Source organism: Molothrus ater, chromosome 5 (assembly GCF_012460135.2).
Source record: "Molothrus ater isolate BHLD 08-10-18 breed brown headed cowbird chromosome 5, BPBGC_Mater_1.1, whole genome shotgun sequence".
NCBI lineage: Eukaryota > Metazoa > Chordata > Aves > Passeriformes > Icteridae > Molothrus > Molothrus ater.
In genome coordinates this window covers 39,324,588-39,346,087 of record NC_050482.2, presented here as the reverse complement: position 1 = coordinate 39,346,087, position 21,500 = coordinate 39,324,588, and the positions used below count along the sequence as shown (strand labels likewise).

Here is a 21,500-nt window from a genome sequence, read left to right as displayed (position 1 = left end):
AGTTAATAATGGACTTGCTTAGCATTTTTTGGAACTTCTAAGCTGTTTGTGAAGTCATGTATCTGAAGTAAGAGGAGAAAATACAAGACTAGAAAAACCAATGTCACTTTCTTGAGATGTTTTTGGTATCCTCTGACAGAAGATAAATATGTGCTCACAATGTCCCTGAACTGAAAGTCAGGCAAGAATTTTACAACCAGTAGAGAAACTGCCTGATGTGATCAAATAATTCTCTTTTTCCTGACCAACATGAGCTAGCTAATAAAAAAGAAGTTATAGCTATGTTTTTATTTCTGAAAAAAGTCACTGAGTCACCTTAGTTACAGCATTCAAGAACTGCAGGCATGCACAGAACAATAGTAATGCCTGTGACTCAAACTGACATATATAGAGTTGTAAATGAGATAAAGTTAGTCAAACTTCTTGATGTGACTTTTCCAATGCCCCAAAAATTCTAAGTCATGATCTAGAGTGATCTTATCAACTGTACTAGGTTCCTGGAAGGAATTAGCTGTCTGATTGTGATAGCTTTTGGTTTTAAGTACTTTGAGATTATTTTAATAAAAAATACCTGGGGCAGAAATGTGAATTCTAGGTGATTTATTTGCAACTTTATAGTAACTGATAACAGAATTTATTTTCATTTGAAGAGTCCAAGTTAGACCAATGGCTTTTTTACTTGAGCTGTCAGTGCGCACTGCTGATCCCAACACAGTTGTGCTGAACTCTGGTGAAGACAGGAAATGCCTAACAGATATTTCTGAAAGAGATTGCATGATACGACATGACAAGTTCTCATTGTCCTGCGTGTCACTGCTCGACCAGTTTGCTACCATTGGTTCAGCACAGTGGCAATCCTAGTTCAGATCTTCCTGACCTTAACTCTGTTGTACCTGAGGAAATGCAGTACTAGGAAGAACAGTCTGGACTTGTGGGTTCTCGAGGTTGGGATTGAAGGCACTTGAGATGGTATTTCATGGTCGGACTCGGGTGTTTATTATTTCTTATCAGTGAAACAGCCTCACAACGATGAGTTCTGCAGCCTTTCAGTAGCAAGGCACAAAATGGCTAACTAGCTCTTGCTACAAGGTCTTTTAAGACTAAACTATCTAATTAAGAAATGACACCTAGATTATTTTCCCTTTTAACCCAAGAACTGATCCCTTGAAGCCCACAATGCGGACTTTTCTGTCCCATTACAAAATATCAGCCAAACCCATGAAGAAGGAAGAAGAAGGTAAAAAAGAACAACCTGCCTCTGCCCTAAAACATCTATCTTCCTTCATATTTATTTCTATATTCTAAAACCCCAAACTCTAACTTTTTCCACCCTGTGATATTCCACACTTCTAACCAACTATACATCCATAATCTCAGTGCTATTAATCAATTTTAGAAGCCTTCTCCACAGCCTCAGGTCAATTGTAGTGGTTTTTTGTGGGTCTGTGCCTTTCAGCACAGAAGTTAAATTCTCAGCATTCAGGGTTCCAACATCCAGGTTCCAACAGGACTAGTCTCAGCCATCCTTACATTCCTTTTTGCCATAAGAATTAATATGTGATAGCAACTATTGGTCTGAACCAAATGGCTTCCTTTAGCAAACATGAAGCAGACATCACACCAGTCACGTATAGTCTGTGCCCACCATCCACATCCTTGCTCTTGGACATAGTGAGCTTACAGAAATAATAAATGGATAAGTGTGACTCTTACAACTTTCTGTGTTACAGAGAACATCCCTGCCTGCTTCTGTTAGTATCTGTTTACAGACATGTTGCCCATCAATTTATCTAATCCCTTTCTGAACATCCCAAAAGTGTCTCACCTCCCAAAGTATTTTTTGCAATTACTTACATCTGATAGGGCTTGCAGGATCAAGTCCCAAAGGATAAGCCAGCAAAGGGAAGTCTAGATAGATAATCCTTCTTGGACTAACCATGAGAAGGTCTCAGAGCTGCCAAGAGACATCAGGGAGTGCATAGGTTAGCACATGCCAATTAGCACTAATGCCATCAAGGGCCTGATCACACATGGGATTTATGTCCCTGTGCCCCAATTTGAGTGCCTAAATTCATGTGCACTTTCAGGCCTTGCTGCTGCAAGACCTTAGAGATGTCTAGAAAGGTATATTTGCTGCATTTTTCATCAGTAAATTCCCAGATGTATCTAAACATGACCTTCTGGATGCATGCAGAAATCACTCGCTGTTGGCTTGGCAGAGCAGCCAGGGGCATTATTTTTCATGTGCTGACATATTGACCTAGAACAGATGGAGTCAGAACACACTTTCTAGACTGAACCTCAAACACAACTTAGCCAAGGGCATTTTATGTGGCAGTTCAGGACTTGTCATTCTTGATAGACTGTAACTGCCTCTTAGTGAAGCCACAAGATAAATGGCCATCCTGACATACCAAGGCCCTGAGTAACCTGATCAAACTCTGAAGTTGGACCTGGGTTGGATGACCTCCACAGGTCCTTTCCAGCCTAAATTGCTCTAATGCTCTGTTCTAAAGCTGAGCAAGAGCAGTCATAAGAAACACAGGAAAAAAAAGCTGGGAAAGTAAGGGAGGCATAGACATGTTAGGACAGAATCAGAAAGGCAAAGGACAAATCAAGAAATCAGTATCAAAACTCATAAAAATTAATGGGAAACTTCTATTAAGGTTTGATGTGCAGTATCAAGAGAACAAAGCAGATCTAAACAGAGAGAAGGCCATTTAGAGATGATGCTGGGCTTAATGCCTCTATCAATTAAAAATGCTATTAAAAATGAAGTGCAATTAGCTGGTTGACAAAATTATTAGCACTAATAACAAAAGTAGAAGGAGTCAAGACAGGACAGAAAAACCAAGAGGTAAAATTATTAGATTAATTTACATGTTAAAACTGGTTCGGCCTCAGTGTAATTAGAGAATTGCCTGAAATTATCTTACCATTTTCTGATGTCTTTGAGAACAATTGGTGGATGAGTGAGCTTGCAGAGAAGTATAGATGGACAAATGTAAAGCAGAAACAGAAGGAATGGGACTTGTAGATGAGGAGTCCAACCTAAGTTTCTGTGAAAATACTGAAAAATTATGCAATATTTGTGTACAGCTCTAAGAATACAAAGGGGCGAATAATGCCAACATGGAGTTGGCATTAGGACTAAGCTCTGCCGAATAGACTTTTTTGTCTGCCATGATAAGTGTTATGCAATAAGCAGAAATATAGCAGAATATAAGGAGACTAAGCAGAAATTATTTAAATGAAGTTTTTTCTACATTTTCACATGCCATCTTCATATGAACACTATGAAAATGAAGACTATGTAATGAAGCTTATATACATATTCAACTCTTTGTAAACTCATCAAAGCAGAAGTCTTAAATGTGGGACTTCCCAGGGTGCTCCTCTAGGAACTTTGGTTTTAATTAATAACTCATCTGGTTGAACTGAAAATATGCTTGTCAAGTGTGCAGATATCACAGAGACATCTTGAATTATCACCTTTTGGAGGACTTGTGTAGATTTCAAATTCTTCATGACCTCAATTCGATGAGGACAATGGCACAAAATGAGCATTTCGGGGGGAAGATCACTGCAGAAATCCAAACCGAGTACCTAGCTAAGTGGTAATTCTACAGAAGAAGGAAACTGATAGTTACAGTGAGTGGTAAAATGAACATATGTCATGCTGTTTAGAAAGGAACCCCACACATCCCACTAGGACACACAAACAGGTTAGAGGCACATGAGGTACTCCTTCCCTCCTGTTCCAGGCTGAGAGGACTTAGCTGCAATTCCATATCCATTTTCAGGGACTGCTCTGCATCTCAAAACTGATACAGCTGGTACAACTACAGACGGCACAGAATGGGAAGATGAAATGCTAACAAGAATGATAAGGTGCTTGGAAACATTGTGTAAATGTTGAATGAATGTGGCAATAAAGAGTACAGAAAAGTAAAGGGAAAGTGCTGGCAGTGATCAAGCAAACAGTAAACACTGCTGCAAAGAGGAACAGAGTAAACTGTTACTGGTGTTTATGTGGATGGAAACAAATAGCTGCAATTAGTTGTAACAAGGCAGTTTATGTCAGTGTCCTGATAGAAAGAAAAACCCAGATAGCTTGGCTGCAGAGAAGCAGCAAATCAACGTCTGTTGGAAGTGACACTGCCTTCAAGCAAAATATACAGATTATGGGACAATGAGATTCCTTTTTTTGCCCTATTTTGCTATGCAATATGTTATGATTGTTCCTTATTATGAAGAATTCTACTTTTTTTTCGTGGGGATAACTGAGGAGCATTAAAGGTAGAAGAAGAAAAGCAGTCAAGATATTAGTGCTCTTGTGGGGAGGGAGAAGATCCAACCAGGCTCGTGTAATTTTTTTTATTACTGTACTTCAAGTTTTGAACAGCCTCCTTCCACATTTCATGTAAGAGCCTGCCCCCCTCAGGGTACATCCTTTTCTGAAGGAATATCTGAATATTCTTGAAAATGGCACTACTGGGAAAAGACAGATAATGCATGTGTGATTCCCTGGTGTGATGATTTCCTGAGATGTGATAAACAAGGATAAACAGTTCCCTGTTCTGAATCAAGAAGAGGATGAAAGTAAATCAGTGTATTATTTGAGTGCTTAAGAGAAAAGCCTAGCGGTTTACTTCTGGACTTTTTTTTGAAGGGGAAATCAGAATTGGCAATTCCAGTTGAATTAGACAACAGTTTTTATCTACATCATCAGTCCTTGTTTTTTCCTAAGTCTCATTCATAATTTCTGAGAATTCCTTTTTTGAGTTGCTAGTTTTCTCTGTGCTTTGAATTTGACCAGTTACCTGTCAGCTAAGGATTCTGCCCAAGAGTTAAGCACTGTAACATTTAAATGTCCTTGAAATTCTCGAACACAACCCCACTCCTATTTACATCATTGCTCCTTTCTTAATACCTTTCTTTTTGACCTTCAGACAAAAAAAAAAAAAAAAAAGGGTTCATGCATGAAATATGAAGCAGATTGTAATCTACCTGGTCTGTACACTGAAAACTTCCTGTGCCCAACAGCCACCAGTGTTTCTGGTACACAGAGAAGCAGGAAAGGAGCGCTCATTTGGAAGGGCTGGAATGCAGGAGATTGCTTTGGTTGTCCTGTGAACTCACTGCTTCATTGTGGGACATGACTGGGCTGAGTGCCTGGGCTATTCTGATGCTGTTGGCCTCAGCAGCTTCCCCTGACTCACTTCCTCCCAAAGGCAGGGCTTGGATTACCCAGCAATGCCAGCAGACCCTCGCTGCCAGTCATGTGCTATGTCTCTGGCATGGAACTTCATTTGAATTGTGTGTGACCTGTGTGCAGCACAAGGATAGCCTCTGCTGAAATACAGAGCCTAAAATTATTCTTGCAGTCCTTCTCCAGAAAGAACTGTACGTAGTTGTTCTACAGTATATACCATATTGATTTCCTAAATGTGATTGAAAATATCCTATATAGATTACCAAGACTTGTTTAAAAATAGAAATTGTAATAGAAAACATCATTTAATTTGATTTGTATTTGCTTAGAAATGACACCATAAAGTCTTGCTCATAGATTTACATATTTGAAAGATGAACCCTTTAAGATGAACCCCTTAGCCAAGTTCATCAAAACCCCAAACTCTGACTTTTATCTGGAATTTCTCTCTCAGGAAAAAGAAAAACATCATATGATGCTGGATACCAATAGAATATAGTATTTCTGTATATAATTAATGCAGCATTTTTTTCTCCTAAGCATTTTAATACATGTGTTTCAAGTACATCATTCAATGTACTTTTGCTAAGTACAAGGTTCTTTTCATACAGATATTGGCCCAATTGACATGTTTTTTCAAGCTCATGTCTAAGTTTTAAATCCTTCTGGAATTGACACCAGCTGTCCATTTTGACACTTTTTGTTAGTTTTTTCTCAATTGAAGCTTTCTTCTTCTTTCAGCTGTTGGAGAAATTTTGTTTCACAAAGTCTACTTAGCAACACTGTTGAACTTTCTTCCTGGTTTTGGAGAACCAGATAATATGAGAGCCCAAAGCTTATTTTTAAAATCAGAATCAATTACTTCTGTAGATTCAAGACTTAATGGTCACAAAACAAGCTTGTCACACCAGACATGACTGATTTAAATTTGCTTTTAGTTTCCAGAACTTGAGTAGCTGCTTGTACGTGATTACGTAATAAAGGACATGTGGATGTGATATATTGTAACAATGATCACAAGCTAGAAAAAGTGATCTTCAGTTAATTCTTGTAATTTTCGTAATTTTTATAGTATTCCAGACACAGAGCTGGGAGATTTTTTTCCCAAACACTGAAAAAGAATGAAGAAGCCTTGGTCGATAACTGCCTGCTTTACTCCTGAAGTGCAGATTTGGAATCTTTCCAGAAAGATGAAGTTTGTTCCATGCAAAATCTCTCTTAGCTAATGCCCTTCATCTTGGGAGCCACTGCATACCACAGTTCTTCCTTGTCAAGACGAGAGAAGTGAAGGGATGATGAAAGCTAAGCAAAGCACGAGCACTGTGTTGCAGTGATGCCATCCGTAGTGACCCTTAACAATCTTCTGGCCATTTGTTTGGTTGGGATGGAGAAGGAATTTATTACTTTGATGGTATTTTTAGTTGTTACAGAAGGTGCACAAAGTCATTTTGAGAGAAACTGGTTTCCCACAGAGCTTTCAAATGCAAGTACATAGGACACATAAGTGTTAGGAAAAAAGGTTTGACAGGTATATTTTATACAGAAATTAAATGATCTGTTTCAGACATGCAAACTCCATGAAAATTTAGAACTCAGAAAAGATTTTCTCCCACATTAGCAGAGGACCATTTTCTTCTGACTGTCAGCTGGCACTGGTAGTGATGCCAGGGATCCCTTCTGGTTTTAGAGAGGGCACACCAGCATGCAGAAGGGGAATGTTTGTCTCATTAAATTTTGACAGAATTAATATAGCTGATGCATTGATCATCATTAACCAGCAACCTGATATGTCCCCAAAACCTGGAGTGCCAAGATAGGATAATAGGAACTGGAAGGACAAAAAAATGGGAAAATCAAGAAGTGGTTAATGTATCTGCCTTCTTGACCATTCAGTCATACTTTTGGTGAGCAGGATATTTAATATTTATGTTTTCTTACAATAACGTCCACATGACAGGGTGTAGGAGTATCTTTTAGGAATTACAATAAACTGGCCATTATGATAGAACATTTTTTATCAAAGAATCCTCCTGGTGGCTGTTTTATCAGGACAGCTCACTATTTTCCTAAGGCAACCTGTAACTATTTAAAAGTCATATCTCTGAATCCCCACTTTGAAAGATGGGGAAAAAAAGATGCAAAGGACAGAAATGTGTCAAAATTTAAGTGCACTTTAAGTGCAAACCATGAAGAAGACAGTAAGTCTTTATAAGTTAAAAACACTATTAATACCAGTTAAACAAGAGGTTTGCTTCTTGGTGTCCTAAGCAACGAAGATGGGTTGCTGACAATGATGACCATGACCTGAATTTTCTTGTTCATCATAAGAAGAGAAAGGTTTGGATGAACCTCCTACATATAAATGTCAGACAGCTTTGAGAACATTTTCTAGACTCCCTGAATGGGACAGTGCATTGTCAGATAACTATTTTGTTCTCAAAGGGAGTAGGATTACATGCTAGGCAGCCACTCTCCTCAGGGTGATTCCTTGTCCAGGCATGGAGTACAGCATTGTGTTAGTGCAGCTCAGTAAAGGATTCTGTGCACAATATGCAAACCCAGATTCACACTCTGTGTGTGTTGTATCTCTAATACTGGCAGAGAATTAGTAGAATTCTGTAAGAAAACTAGTTAGATGGAGCTATTGTGAATCCAGACAGAAGGCAGATACATGAAAAGGCACAGTTCTCTAACTGGTTTGTGCTGGATTCTGAGAAAGGGATTACCCATATAGGAATCAAATTAAAAGTGAATTAATGTTATTTTGTGAATGAATATTTTTCCCAACTGGTGAGCACATGCAGATAGCAGACTGAGGGGAAGAGAAGGATGTAGAGGTTTAATTAGTTTTATGCTAGTGCCTCCATGAGTGGAAGAAAATCTTCCTTGTCTATATACTGTCTGTCCATGTTCTACACTTGTGGTGTCAAAGTATTTGTTTCTATATTTAAGATTACTGAAAGAATTTACTGAATAGAGCCCTTTGTTCCTCACACTAAGTTGAATCACAAAAGATGTTACCAGCTGCCATAATAGGTGTTACCTGCATTTGTGTTTTCCAAGTAAACCAGGAGCATTTTATGGTAAATCTTATTTAAGTACATTCCTGCATGGATGGCAAGAGTTCCCTGCACCATGCATTACTCAGGTTGTTATATTGTCCCAAATGTGCTCTGTGTGCTCCAGGACACACCCCCTGCTCAGCAGGCTTCATGGAATGCAACTGTGAATGGTACAGCTTTAGCTGCATATTAGGTTTCCAGTATCCAAGTACGCTTTTTATATCATACAGAACTCCATCTCCTCCAAAATATTTTGGGAACAACCTTGTAAAACTTCCCCCAGCTCTCACAGTACTGACTGTAAGGAGTACTGGAACAGTTTATTCATTATTACAGTAGATAGCTGGGTGCAGCTGTCATCCTACAAAAAGATCACCCTGGTAACACCAATCAACAAGCAGAGTAAGACGATCCAAATATATCTGAAACCTTCTAAATGTTGTCTTTCAACTGAAATACAGACTCACAACTTCATTGCAAGCTGCCTGATGATGTGGGATCTATGAAATGTGTGAAAAGCCATTGATTTTCAGTTTTGTTTACATAGAATCTCATAAAGGGCCTACATGATAAGGGAGCTGTGAGAAGAAACAAAATTAGTAATAACTTCAGCATTTTTGGGAAAAGTTATTGGGAAAAGTGAATCTCCATGCAAAATATCAAACACTGAATCCACCCTTCTTCCTCCAGCTCACACTGAACAATGACCACTACTAAAATTTATACCAGAATTTATTTTAACAGTAAGAGGAATTTCTGGACAGGAAATCAGATTACCCTTACAATTGTATACAGAGCTGATGCTGCAAAGATGTGCCAGTGGTAACATAGCTCAGCTCTGGAACAACAGAAGTAGCTTTGCACTTGCCTGGTAATCAGAGCCACAGAGAGGACAGGGCAGAAAATGTATTGAACAGGAGTCAGATCAAAACCACAGCTGATATTCCATGATGTCATCTGGAAACCAACTCATGGGAAAGAGACAGAGGGAAGGTTTGCAGTAAGACCACACCTGTGAGACCACTACCTGCAGTACTGGAATTCAGATGACCCATACTACTATTTGCAATTCCTTCTAATATAGTCACACACAGATAAGAAACACAACATTAGAAAAGAGAACATGGAGAACAGTGTTGGGAGGAATTGGGCTTTTGACACCGTATAGTGGTGACACAACAGTCACAGAGAAAAGGTTGAGACAGAGCATCACCTTTCAGCACATTTTCTCTGACTCATTTCCTTAAAATCAAAACCAACAAAGACATGTTCAGTGCTATGTGTCAGTGGTTTCCAGTTACAGTCTGTTGTATTCAATGCATTGCAGCAATGAATGGGCACATAACTTAGTTATAAAACAACCCTGAATTCATTATTGCCATGTGTATATCCTCTAAACCAGTGGCTAATTAAATATTTGTCACGTCTTAAAAGAAAAATTATTTTGGATCTATTTGTACTGAATATTTCCATGGACAGACAATGATCTTGTGTTATGCTTAACACATGTGTAGCCCTCTAAAACAGGTACTTCTCAAATTTTATTTTCAGAAAAAATCTCCTCTGTTCACAGACTTCACAGGGCTTTGTATCCTGATCTCAGCAAATTCACATCCACATATAGGTTGTTTTTCAATTTCTGTATGCAACCAAGAAAGCTCCCTGCCATGCTACCTTAGTACAAAATATGATTGACTCCTTGTTCTTTACTGATTCTCTTAGTAACTGCTTATGATCATACTCCATATTGCAGCAATATATAGATGGTACTACACAGATTAATTCACATTATTAATCTTTCACATAATGTTAAGAAATTAAATTACTGAATAGCTCCATATATGCAGTAAAATCACAATTGAACTTACAATTATTTTTATCAACTCTTTTAAATAGTATAAGAAGGGCTTAAAATTCAACAAGAACTTAATGTTCTGCTCTCATTCTGTTACCTTTGTGAACAGAACAAGTCAGTATTTTAAGGACCCTGACAGTAGTCTCCTGTCCAGCAGAACTTGCTATAAATACATATATCTATAAATATTGCTTCTTCTCTGTATGGAGATATCTCAGTCTCTAGAAATTTCCCAGATAATTTAATACAGTGTGACCTAATTTCAATAATCCTGTAGAATTTCTGATTTTTTTCTCTAATTTTTATTCATTCAATTTCTAATTTTGGCAGAGTACACTCTTGCTATATTAGTAGTGCCAAGAACTTGTAGAAAATTGAGTGGTGACACTAAAAATGAAGGGATGGGCTGCTTCATATATATAAATATATTTTTAAAATAGCAATTGGACAAATTCTGCTTGACTCCAGCTCTGTGGTGCTGTCAGTAGCACCACCATAGGGAAGGGTTATTTCAAAAGGGAAGGAGGGATGGAAGACAAGAGACTATGTGGAAATTCTTCCTTCATAACTGAACTGAGGTCTGGAGGAATTTCTTGATATATGGATGCTCCTCTATCCCTGTAAAGCACTGGCAGACACACAGGAAGTTTCAAACTACTAAAAACTAGTACTTGGAGAGAATTGCCTGGAGGTACATCTTTCCCTGAGCATGTACCTTATGAACTGTGACCAGTTCATGCTGAATATTATCTTTTACCCTGGAGACAATGCAAAATGCATCAAGGTGGCATATATCAGATTGGTTATGTCAAATTGTACAGTAAAGTACTTGAATTACTTTTCATAGAGAAAAGGGAGTCCCATTTTCTGTCAGGCAAGCTTGTTCCTGAATGCAGTGTAAGCCACAGTGTAATCATAGGCAGGTCCCCTAAAGGAGTGTATAGAATCTTCACCATTAAGTAGCCAGAGGACCCTTAAGGACATTTAGAACTTCTGGAGTTCATCTCTGAGTTGCATAAGGCTTAGCTTTTTCCTGCAGATATTCCACCATTGTGGATATAAGACTATACAAGATTATGACTCTATAATGTCAATTTATCACAGTGCTCCCTGTACTGCTACCAAGTACAACCACAAATCATGAAAAACATCTGTAAGTCCCTATAAGCAATTTGTCAGAATACTTTTAAGTACATGTATAATAAATGAAGAACACATGTTTCATAGGAACCAAATGAAACTAGAGCTGCACCGAATGCTTTGCCAGAGACTTGAACAGCTGTGGACATCACCTCTCTCTCCCCCTATCAAGCTTTAAAAGGCATTGTTTTCTTTTTAGCCTGACAGGTGATGTTTACAATACCGTTGATCTTCCTAAAAGACAGATTGCCCAAATATCTCTGCAGACCACTTCTACCTCCTTAAATGCTGTCTTTTGATTTTCATTTTAGGTATTTGGCATTTTCTGCAAAATTACAAAGGGTCTTCACTGTACCATCCTTGCCAGTTTCTAAAAACACCGTTGTTTACTTCTGAGAAAATACCACATTACCTTCTGCATAGCATTTTCTGTCGGGAAGCTACAGTGAAGAAATGGAAATTTTTGTTCACTGGCTATTCTGCTCAGAGTGTGTGCACACAAGAACAGCCCCTCACATACATATTTTAGGGCTCTAAAGAGTTTTGTCTGACTTCCCTGAGCTTGATGCCTCTACAAGACAGCTTTGATTTCTTCTGTCTAAACACAATACAAGATGGTAGTTCCAAAGTCTCTTTGCTGTTATGTTTTGTATCTCATATTAAGGTCATAGTTTCATTGTTATTCAGAATGATGATACAGATCTTTGCCTGAGAAAAACATAGCAATCAACCCTTCCACCCTAATATCAATTGAATACTGCCACTTCCATGTAAAACTAGGGCACACAGTTTCATTATCTCTCTAGTCTTCCTAATCTACTAACTTTTGCTTTTCTTCTCAGATACAAGCTTCCTGCTTCTCTCATTCCTGTTTCAGATCTATTTACAATAATAACAATAATGGTCATATCATCATCATTGGGAGTGGAAGATGTTTTCTCTTATTAAATCTCTAGATGTTAGCTCCCATAATTTTCAGTGTCTGCAGTGATTTCCCAAATCTCAGAAAGTTGCAAAAACATTTTTACTTGGCAACTGTGTTATAAAATACATTGATATTAAATTTTGAGCAACCTTTCAAAATGTTGAATAGTGTTATATTCAAGAAAGGTGAATGAATTCCAAGCATTCTATTACATAAGTCAATCTAGCATTCATTATAACAGATAATAGATTTATAGTTTTACCTTGTTTTGTCTGCTGGAAAAGTATCAGGAATGTAAAACACTTTTTTTTCTGCACAGAACATATGCAATCATCATTATGTATTTAAAAAACCCCAACCTGCTTATTATAAAATAGTTTAAATAGCCCCAAGTGTCCCTGAAGAGCTACTGTGTGCTGTGTAAAAGCTGAATAATCCTCCCCATGTCAGAAGGTGACTCTTCAGCTGTTCAGGATCATGAGCTGATGTACTACCACTTGTAAAAAAAATATTCAAAACACAAGAACATACAGTTAGGTAAAGATCATTGTGATGGTCTTGGAATTCATCTGCAAGAACTCACGACACTGAAGCCAATCTGTCAAGAATGAGTAAAGAAACCTCAGCTTTTACTTAAAACCAAAACACACAGAACACAGCAAATTCACACCAAAGTAGCTTCAATGGAAATGTTAATTTTTTACATCCTATTTGGCTCATTTTTCTTTTACAAAGGTAGTTTAGAAAACAGGAATGTGTTAAAATACACTTTAAATACATACTGAATGCACTATTTATATAACACCAGAAATGCAGTCTGTGCAAAAGTACTCCAAACCATTATTGCTCAGTGTTCTGAATAAAATACTTTAACTTATTTATGAAGGCACATTGATAGAAGAAAAGATGTCTCAATCATCTGTGTTTCCTTTAATCAAAAAATAGGGGAATTCGCTTTGGCCCCTGTGCTTAGAAAAATATTACTTTGATTTTCAAAATCTCCTTTTCTGTAATATTTACTCCTAGTATTTACATGGTTGTTTCTTCCCATTCAAGCTCCACATCACCTGCAGAAGAAAGAGATATATTAAATTAGCCTACCTTGTAAACAAATAGTAACTTATGGAGATAATTGTTTTTCACTGAATTTAAAAATCTTGCATGGAAAAAAGTGGGGAAAGCTTGAGCAATGACCATTATTGTGAGGGGGAATAAAAAGCAGCAAAAGGCTAGGTATTTATACTTTTAAAGTAAAAAATGCATGTCAAAGGACTTTTTTGCTGCTTCTTAGTCTGGAAAAGTCATTGCACCTGCTGTGAAAAAATAATTTGGACACAGTCTGTATCTCCTTACCTTCCATGGCATCCAGAGAGTCCATCTTTTGCAGTGCTGAATAATTTACAAAACATAAGGGCTGACCACTTCCCTTGGTTGTCAACAGATCCAATACACATTGATGTAAAAATATATATTGTGCCTGCAAGATGTGAATTTAAAGATGCTTGATTAGAAGAAAAATCTACCTGTAATACCAAAAAGTCTTTTAACTTTTTCTATAACACCTAGAAAATCTCGAAGTAACTGCAGTTTAACTCAGCAATCTCAGTACTTTGATGACCATATTGGATATGCCTGATCTGATTTCAATTATTATGAAACATAATGCTTTAAATTTGCCAAAACATATTAATCCTTATGAACAGTAAGATATATGAAATTAGACTAACCATTGATGAGACTAACAGGGTACTCTACAATTTTCTGTGAATGTTTATTCTATGAAAAGACATTTTGCCACGAGATGCAGGCTGAAGAAACTGAATCACATGAATGTAATATCTAGATAAGAAAATTTTCCTCTTTCTACCATAGAGAAAACCAGCAGGGTGCACTGAAATGCAGAAGTTCAAGTAAATCTAAACCTATATGTTCTAGGAGATTGCAGCACTGCTAGGAGCAAATTAACCAGTATTTTGAGTGATACTTCCTGAGCTGTAGCCTCATTTTTAACATATGACAACACAAAGAGTGGGCAACTAACTTTCAAGGACATAAAGTCTGAAAAGAAGAAAATAAAGGAAGGCAATGTAAGAATGAAATAAAGGAATGAAAACAGATAGAAATATAATAAATGGATTAAGCATATATTCATATAGGAGAAGTATTGTATGTGTAGATGCAGAAAATAAGCCAGGTACATTCAGATTGGAAGAGACCTCTTGGGACCACCTGGTGTAACTACCCACTGCTCAAGCTGGGTCAGCTAAAACATTTTGCCCAGGACCTTGTAGAGATGGATTTGGAATATCTGCACCAAAATCATACTCTTGACTTTTGCACAGGTAAATATATTTATGTAACTTTTGGCTCAATAATTGCTATTTTGTTTCAGAACAGCCATGAATTTGCAATTCAAGCGTCTCAGATGTATGAGAGAAATTTGCTTATATAGATAAGAGTTACTGCCACAGCTCCAGAACTGTGGGTAATTAAAACAGATTTTCACAGGTCCTCTGAAGCATGCAGCACCATTACACCTTTCAATAACTTTCTCAGTGAAATAAATGCATGACATTACTTCAAACCAGCCCTTGTACTTAGCAAGAAGATAAACTTTGATATGTCTTCTGAACAAACATGGATTTCTAGAATGAAGGTCTTAAATGTCAATGGATTGGTTATTCCAGTTCAGAACACAGCCTCTGAAAGCTCTGTAATCTCTTGCAGTCATACAGCAACTTCTGATGATGATGTAGCAATGAAAATCTTTCTGGGTTTGTCAGGGGAGAGTGAAGCAGGCTACCTAGGCTATTTATGTCTAAGTAGATATTTTCTCAGTTAGAAAGAATGACAGTCGTAACTATTCTCATCCATTGGTTACAGTAACATATTGTGACTTTGTTAGCAAAAGGAATATTATTTTGAAGCTATAAACAAGCAAAATACAGGTCCAAGAGCAATCAGCTTTTATTTATCTTACTCATAGATCTTACAGACAGTTTGACTGAGGGATTTCTATACTGAGTTCTGGGAAGGAATTGCTCCTCTCTTTTATATCTTCTGTGCTGATCACATAAAATCTGATTAATAGGCAACTCAACAGTGTTTTATAAGAGAACTCTCAAACAGCTTGACTTTTGAATCCACCATAAAACTTTACAAGATTGATTCCCTTTGGGCAAGTTCTGTTGCTGATCTGACTTTTGTAGTCTTGCAAATATGAGCTAGAAATGACCTGGACAGAGAACAGGCTATCTCAGAATTTTGCAGCTAGCATACAGATGGATACTTGATTTGTTAGAAAATCTGAACTCTGACACCATCATCTTATACTGCATTTTGGCACACCTTTTCCTAGCCCCTGCCAAAACATTCAAATTAAGAGATACAGAAAAATGATGCATATTTTAAAAACATAAAATGATATTATTGAATGTATCACTGTTTCAACATTTTATTTTGTGAGTGCTCCCATTAAAGTGCCCTCCAGCCTTTGATTTATTTCTAGATGATTCTACTTCTAGTTAAAAAAGTAAAACAAGAACCAAAAAGTATTCTCAGAATGCATCATCACAAGAAAGCACGGGCAATTGTTTAGTTGCATCAAAACTTCAAAAGGGAAAATTTAGAGCACACGGTATGCAGACTGCACCTTACAAGATACATCATGTCAGAATATCACCAGAATATCCCATAAAATCTTCTGAAGAAGTATTAACTGCTTTGTGTATTCTGACTCACTTTTTACATATTCTGATGTGATTTGGAATACCAGAATTTCATTCCAAATGGAGCAAGTCTCCTTATATTAAAATCAATTTAAATCCATCAGCCATGTGGAAGTTCATCCTGAAATTACTCATCCATACTGAGAAGTTAGTAAGTCATGCTGTAGACTCTAAGGCTTCAGGCTGGCCTGGGTTAGACCTGGCCAGGACTTATGCCAGAAGCCTTATCCAAACAAAGCTGCTTTCTGCTCCACTGGGCATTTAGGATCAGCTTTAAATTCTAATATTATTTCTTTACATATACTCAGAATTCCAGATACAGCAGAAGGGAATCTTCCTGACTTCCTTCACTGACTACTGTCTATACAAAATAAGTCTGCTAGAAACTTTTTCTAGACCCAAAACCCACCACTGATTTTGAACAATTTGAAATCTGTGATTCAATCCATTCATATGTACTATTTTATTTGAAGCGATTGAAAAAGAATCAAGGAATCAATAATGAGTTCAATGGTAAATGAATATTTTAAAGTTTGGTGGACTAGGCCACATATGCATACACAAAAAAAATACACTAGAGAAGTAAATTAAGTCAAATTAAGTAGAGAGTGAGAAATTATTATTTAGGTTTAAAAATAAATAGCACTCTTTTCAGCATCTGTCAAGACTTTGCTGGCTAAGTGCACTTAGGTAGATACAGACATTATACTTTCACAGTGCTTAAAATAAATAAAAGCAGGATTTGGTAGAAAATGTATTATACAGCAGATTGTTATTAGCTTTATAGTCTTGTTTTGTAGATCATGTGAAGAGATGACCAGTGTTTCACCAACAGGAAAACAGAATGGATAAGTCTTACCAGGTTTTGTACCATACACATCCTTTCACTTCTTAGCTCAGCTACAAGTCCGTAGATATCCACAAAATCATGGTCATTTACATGTTGGGTTAAATGGTCAAGTGCAATATAAACACCTGTTCTTCCAACACCAGCACTGCAAGCATGATCAACAAGATAAAATAAAGCTTTTATGTTAATGCTTTCAGCATTTTCTTAGAATATTCTGGATAAATTGTTTATTGCGAGAAGAAAAACTTCAAACAAAACCTAAATATTTTTTTCGGTATTTACATCTTGTGAATTTCTTTGTGAATTGGATCAAGTGAAATCTGGATTTGAGCCATTTTCTAATTTTGATTTCACATTTTCATAATTTTTGATTTCTCATTTTCATCAGATAAATGAGATATTACTCATTTATATGTTCATATGGCCCAAACCTGTTTGAGTGGAAAAAAAAGATCTTATAGCTTTTCTGTGAGTTTTTTGGAGCTCATTAATTGAGAGAAAAAAAAAATCACGACACAAGATTTTGTGAAATCACACTGGGATTCTGTAACACTTTTGGTATTTGAGACAAAATAACATGGGATCTAGCAAAAAAATTTAAAAGAAAATGCTTTTAAAAGGAGGATGAGTGTGCAAGACGTGCTGGTAGGTAATGTTTTATTTCAAGGTCTTATAATGAATAGGATTATTTCCAAATTACTGTCAGACTTCTCTGCAATTGGTGTAATAAATGCAGGGTATATTACTGCAGATAATCACGAGATGTGTAGCAGAATTCTTGCGTTTGCAATATCTAATGAGCAAAAAGTAAAGAATGAGTTTTCAGGATATGAGAATACGCAGTAATGCTTTATAACCATCAGGAATTTGAGCACAAGTGGAGTATCAGGACCATGCTGGCCCCTTTACATATCTCCCTTCTGAAAAGAATATAGGGTTCCTGGCAAAGAGTCCCCACAGAATATAAGTGTCCTGAAAACATGAAGACTGTGTTGTTCTCCCCTGTCATAGTCTCTCTGGCCCTTGCAGTAGAGGGAAATGTTCATCAAAGACAGCAATATTAAACAAGGCTTTACTACCCTTTGTGGGTGGCACCCATAGGATGCTGAGGACAAATAATAATAACTCCCATACGTGATAAAGTGGAAAAGATTTGTAGCATCAAAGCCATCTTTTCTTTCCACTTATTTCCAGACTCACACCAAGTGAGAATGGGGTAAAGACTCAGTAGCAGACCTATGAGTTCAGATCTGTTTTATGGAGCATGCCCACACATTCAGTGGGAACACTGACCTGCACAAAATGCAGATCACACTCACTGGTTTCCTTAAGACTTAGGCCTCCCCACACACTTACTCTTTGAAACAGAGGTTTAAGGGTGTTAATGAAACCAGTGGAAACTATGACAGCTGAACACCTCTAACCACCAGACCATTTATTTAAGATCCTAAATATAGGTTTTAATTGTTTACAGGCATCCAAGTTTGAAATCTGGCCTATGCAAGCCCTTATTTCTATTTGTCGTTCTCTGTGGCTTCAAAGAGTTTCTTCCTTATATGTGACATATACATTTAAAATATTTTTTTAATACTTACTTCTTGAGAGGAGCTCTAATTATAATAGAAGTAATTTAAACCAATACATGTCATTTGCTATTCCTCTTCTTATGATTAAAGAGAAAAATGGAGAAAAATCCAGCAGTACTTTATGGTAATTTTTGGAGCAATTATTTCCCTGACATCACGTCAATGGATTTCCATAAATGGCAGAATAGACATTGGTGTTTTACCTTCTAGAAAGGAGTAAGAAGGACTGCTAGAGAAACATTCACCTCTGTCCATCCTAGACTCATTACTGTGCACTCAGCCTCCATGGATGTTCTTCTGGCAACTTCCCTGTGCATCAGGGAATATTGGTGAATATACTTACCTGCAGTGCACCACCATCGGTGTGTTATCGTGCGCTCGACTTGCACGGATGAGTTTTACAAAATGGATAATTGGTGCAGTAGTTTCGGGGACTCCATGTTCTGGCCAAGAAGTGAAGTTACACTGCCGCACCATCATGCAGTCTCCATGCTGAAAAATACATAATAATGCAGTTTTTACTGAAGAAATGCTACAGAAGGGTCAGTAAGGTACATGTAACCTTCTCAGTATTTTTACATAAAAAATAAAGTTAGAATCACCTAATATTTATAAGATTACTGGCACGAAGGGATGATTTGCTGTGCACAGAACTTCTGGCACATTTTTTGAGGGATGGCATCAAGTTCATCTTTCAGGAAATGTTAGTGTTTTCAGTAGTGACTCTTCATTTGACTTTAGTCATTATATCAATAATTTTTAGATTGCAGGTTGAAGTTTCTATGGCTCATTTAGAAATTTAGTGAGCTGGGATGACAAATTTGTTCAGGAAAAAGCAACCACTCTAAGACTGATCCAATGTGGTAAAGGCAAACACACATACACTGGGTGAACACAGATATATTTTCTTTCATGCTCTGTCAATCAGAGCAGCAGCAACAGTAAGCTCAAAAAAGAGGTTATGATCTAATACCCAGATTACTTTTGAAGGATGTAAAAAATGAAAGAATGGGATCATGCCAAAGGCCTGCCTACATCAATATGCTCTTTCCAACAGTAGTCAAGAAAAAATGTTAGGGAGCATTGTAAAACATGACAACAATGTAGCTGGAGTTCCTTAGAGTATCCTTTCCATTTTTCATAGTTTGTGACTTGTGAACTGCCTCAGTGAGAGACAGTAAATGGGAATTTAATAGTACTCATCAATATTTTCTTCCACTAATTTATATAGATTTTTTTTAATCCCTGTAAGTTTTTAGCCTTCACAATATCCTGCAGCAAGGAGTACCACAGTTTAATCAACTGTTGTGTAATGAACCAGTTTCTATTTTTTCAAATTGCTTTTGAACCAAGCACTTGCTTCTTTCATATTGTAAGAAATATGGAATAGTGGTGAACAATTATCTGTAGCAACTACTTTGCAGTTGAACTATTATTTTTAAACTGATCAGCATAAAAATGCAAGAGAATTCACAATGGCAATGATTTTGAGTTATTTTCTTCACATATGCTTTTTATCTTCACTGGAAGATCATCAAGCATTCACTCATTTGTGAAAGGACGTACAATCTTAAAACCAGCAATACAGCAAATTTAATGACCTGCTTATAAAGGGCATAGCGTCTTGTGCAGGGTAGTTCAGCTACAGTAAATGGATCACCCAGTCAATTCAGATTATCTTCTTTTCAGCCTCACCCTCATTAACACAAGTGACTTGGCATTTCACTGGAATTCATTTTTATTCTAAATAGTCCTTTTTCCAGTCTTGCTTCTTTATGTTCTATTTTTAGCAGAAAAAAAGGTTTATCTTTTCTCAGTCATTTTTAAATGTTCTGTTTCTCTGTACTATGTGCACAGCATATCCCTATGGGGTGACTGCTAGACCAGCCCCCACCTGCTGTGTGCCCTTTGTCACAAGCATATGCCACAGGATGGTAATGCCTGCATTAGCACAGCCAAATTCAGGTCCTAGGATCTTGCTGCACTACTTTCAACACAGATCAATTTTGGGCGTGCAGAAGAAAACTGACTTAATTTTGGGTCTTTATTCCCAGATTGTTTTTTGAGCCCACCTGCTGTTCCAAGTTAATGCTGGGTTATAATTTTTCCAACATGTGGAAACTGTAGTTGTGGGTCATGACAAAGGTGAAGATCTCTGCTGTACCCCTGCTTCTCCTTCCCAGCACAAAGAGTAGGAGTAATACTGATGATTCTCATTCATATTGGGTGAATCTCCTGGGGGTGGAGGCCAATGGCTGGTGGTACAATGCAAAACAGCTGCACCAGAGAATCTTGCCCTTTAATCTGAGAGGGATACATTCAAAGGGATTTGTCTGATCTCAAAATATTTAAGATTACTCCTTTCTAGAACAGACACCAATGTGTCCAAGTAGAAACTTCACCTCCCACCAGATCAGAAGTTCAGTAACCTTAATAGGCTCTTCATAGCATATTGGACAAATATCTGAGCTCTTTGTGACAAAAATTCTCAGGAAATAAAACATGAATGAAAATAAAATACAGGACAGGCAGTACAATGCATACGCACTAAAAGATTAAAAGAAGAATATTGAAGAAGAGGTTGAGTGGGACGTAGCATATCTGATGTTCTTTCAGGTGTTGGATGAATTTTTTTTCTATCAACTTCCAGCACTGGCTTACCCTTTCAATTTTTAGGTCTCTGATGGTCCAGTCTATTTGAATATCTTCCATCAATTTAGTAATCACTATATCCCCAAACACAGTCACTGGTTTATTATCTTCTGGCCAGTACTGATGACATCTTATCTGCAGAGAGATGATTACTAAGTAATTAACAATTATCATGTTATAATCTTGACAGAAACTACATACAGAATTTCCAATTATATAAAATGCTTTTAATTGGTTCACTGGTAACTTACACGTCCTTTTTCAAAACACTGTGTGAGCATCACAAGTGTTTTAGCTCTTGTCTCCCACACCATTCTCCAGAAATCACCCACTGTTCCTGGTAATGGTCCCTGAGTTGCAATAAACTCGTTTGGACATAAATAGCCCTAAGAAAGAGAAAATGTTTAATACATAATGGTTGTCAAGGAAACAAAAGAGTTTGTATGTGACTCATAGTTGTGCCTGAATCTGCCATGCCTAAGGCTAA

General features: G+C 37.1%; 1 protein-coding gene across 1 annotated transcript in view; it reads right to left on the bottom strand.

Annotated features, from left to right (window-relative positions):
* Positions 1 to 12,796: 12,796 nt before the first annotated feature.
* The window catches only part of PTPRQ (protein tyrosine phosphatase receptor type Q), a 99,725-nt gene continuing 91,021 nt past the window's right edge, over positions 12,797 to 21,500 (bottom strand). Inside the window, exons 40-45 of the mRNA XM_036401032.1 lie at positions 21,265 to 21,399; positions 21,023 to 21,148; positions 18,705 to 18,853; positions 16,785 to 16,920; positions 13,551 to 13,674; positions 12,797 to 13,264 (exon numbers count right to left, since the gene is read on the bottom strand). Of these exons, the coding sequence (XP_036256925.1) occupies positions 13,227 to 13,264; positions 13,551 to 13,674; positions 16,785 to 16,920; positions 18,705 to 18,853; positions 21,023 to 21,148; positions 21,265 to 21,399 (708 nt within the window). The 3' untranslated portion in view covers positions 12,797 to 13,226. The remainder of the gene's footprint in view (positions 13,265 to 13,550; positions 13,675 to 16,784; positions 16,921 to 18,704; positions 18,854 to 21,022; positions 21,149 to 21,264; positions 21,400 to 21,500) is intronic.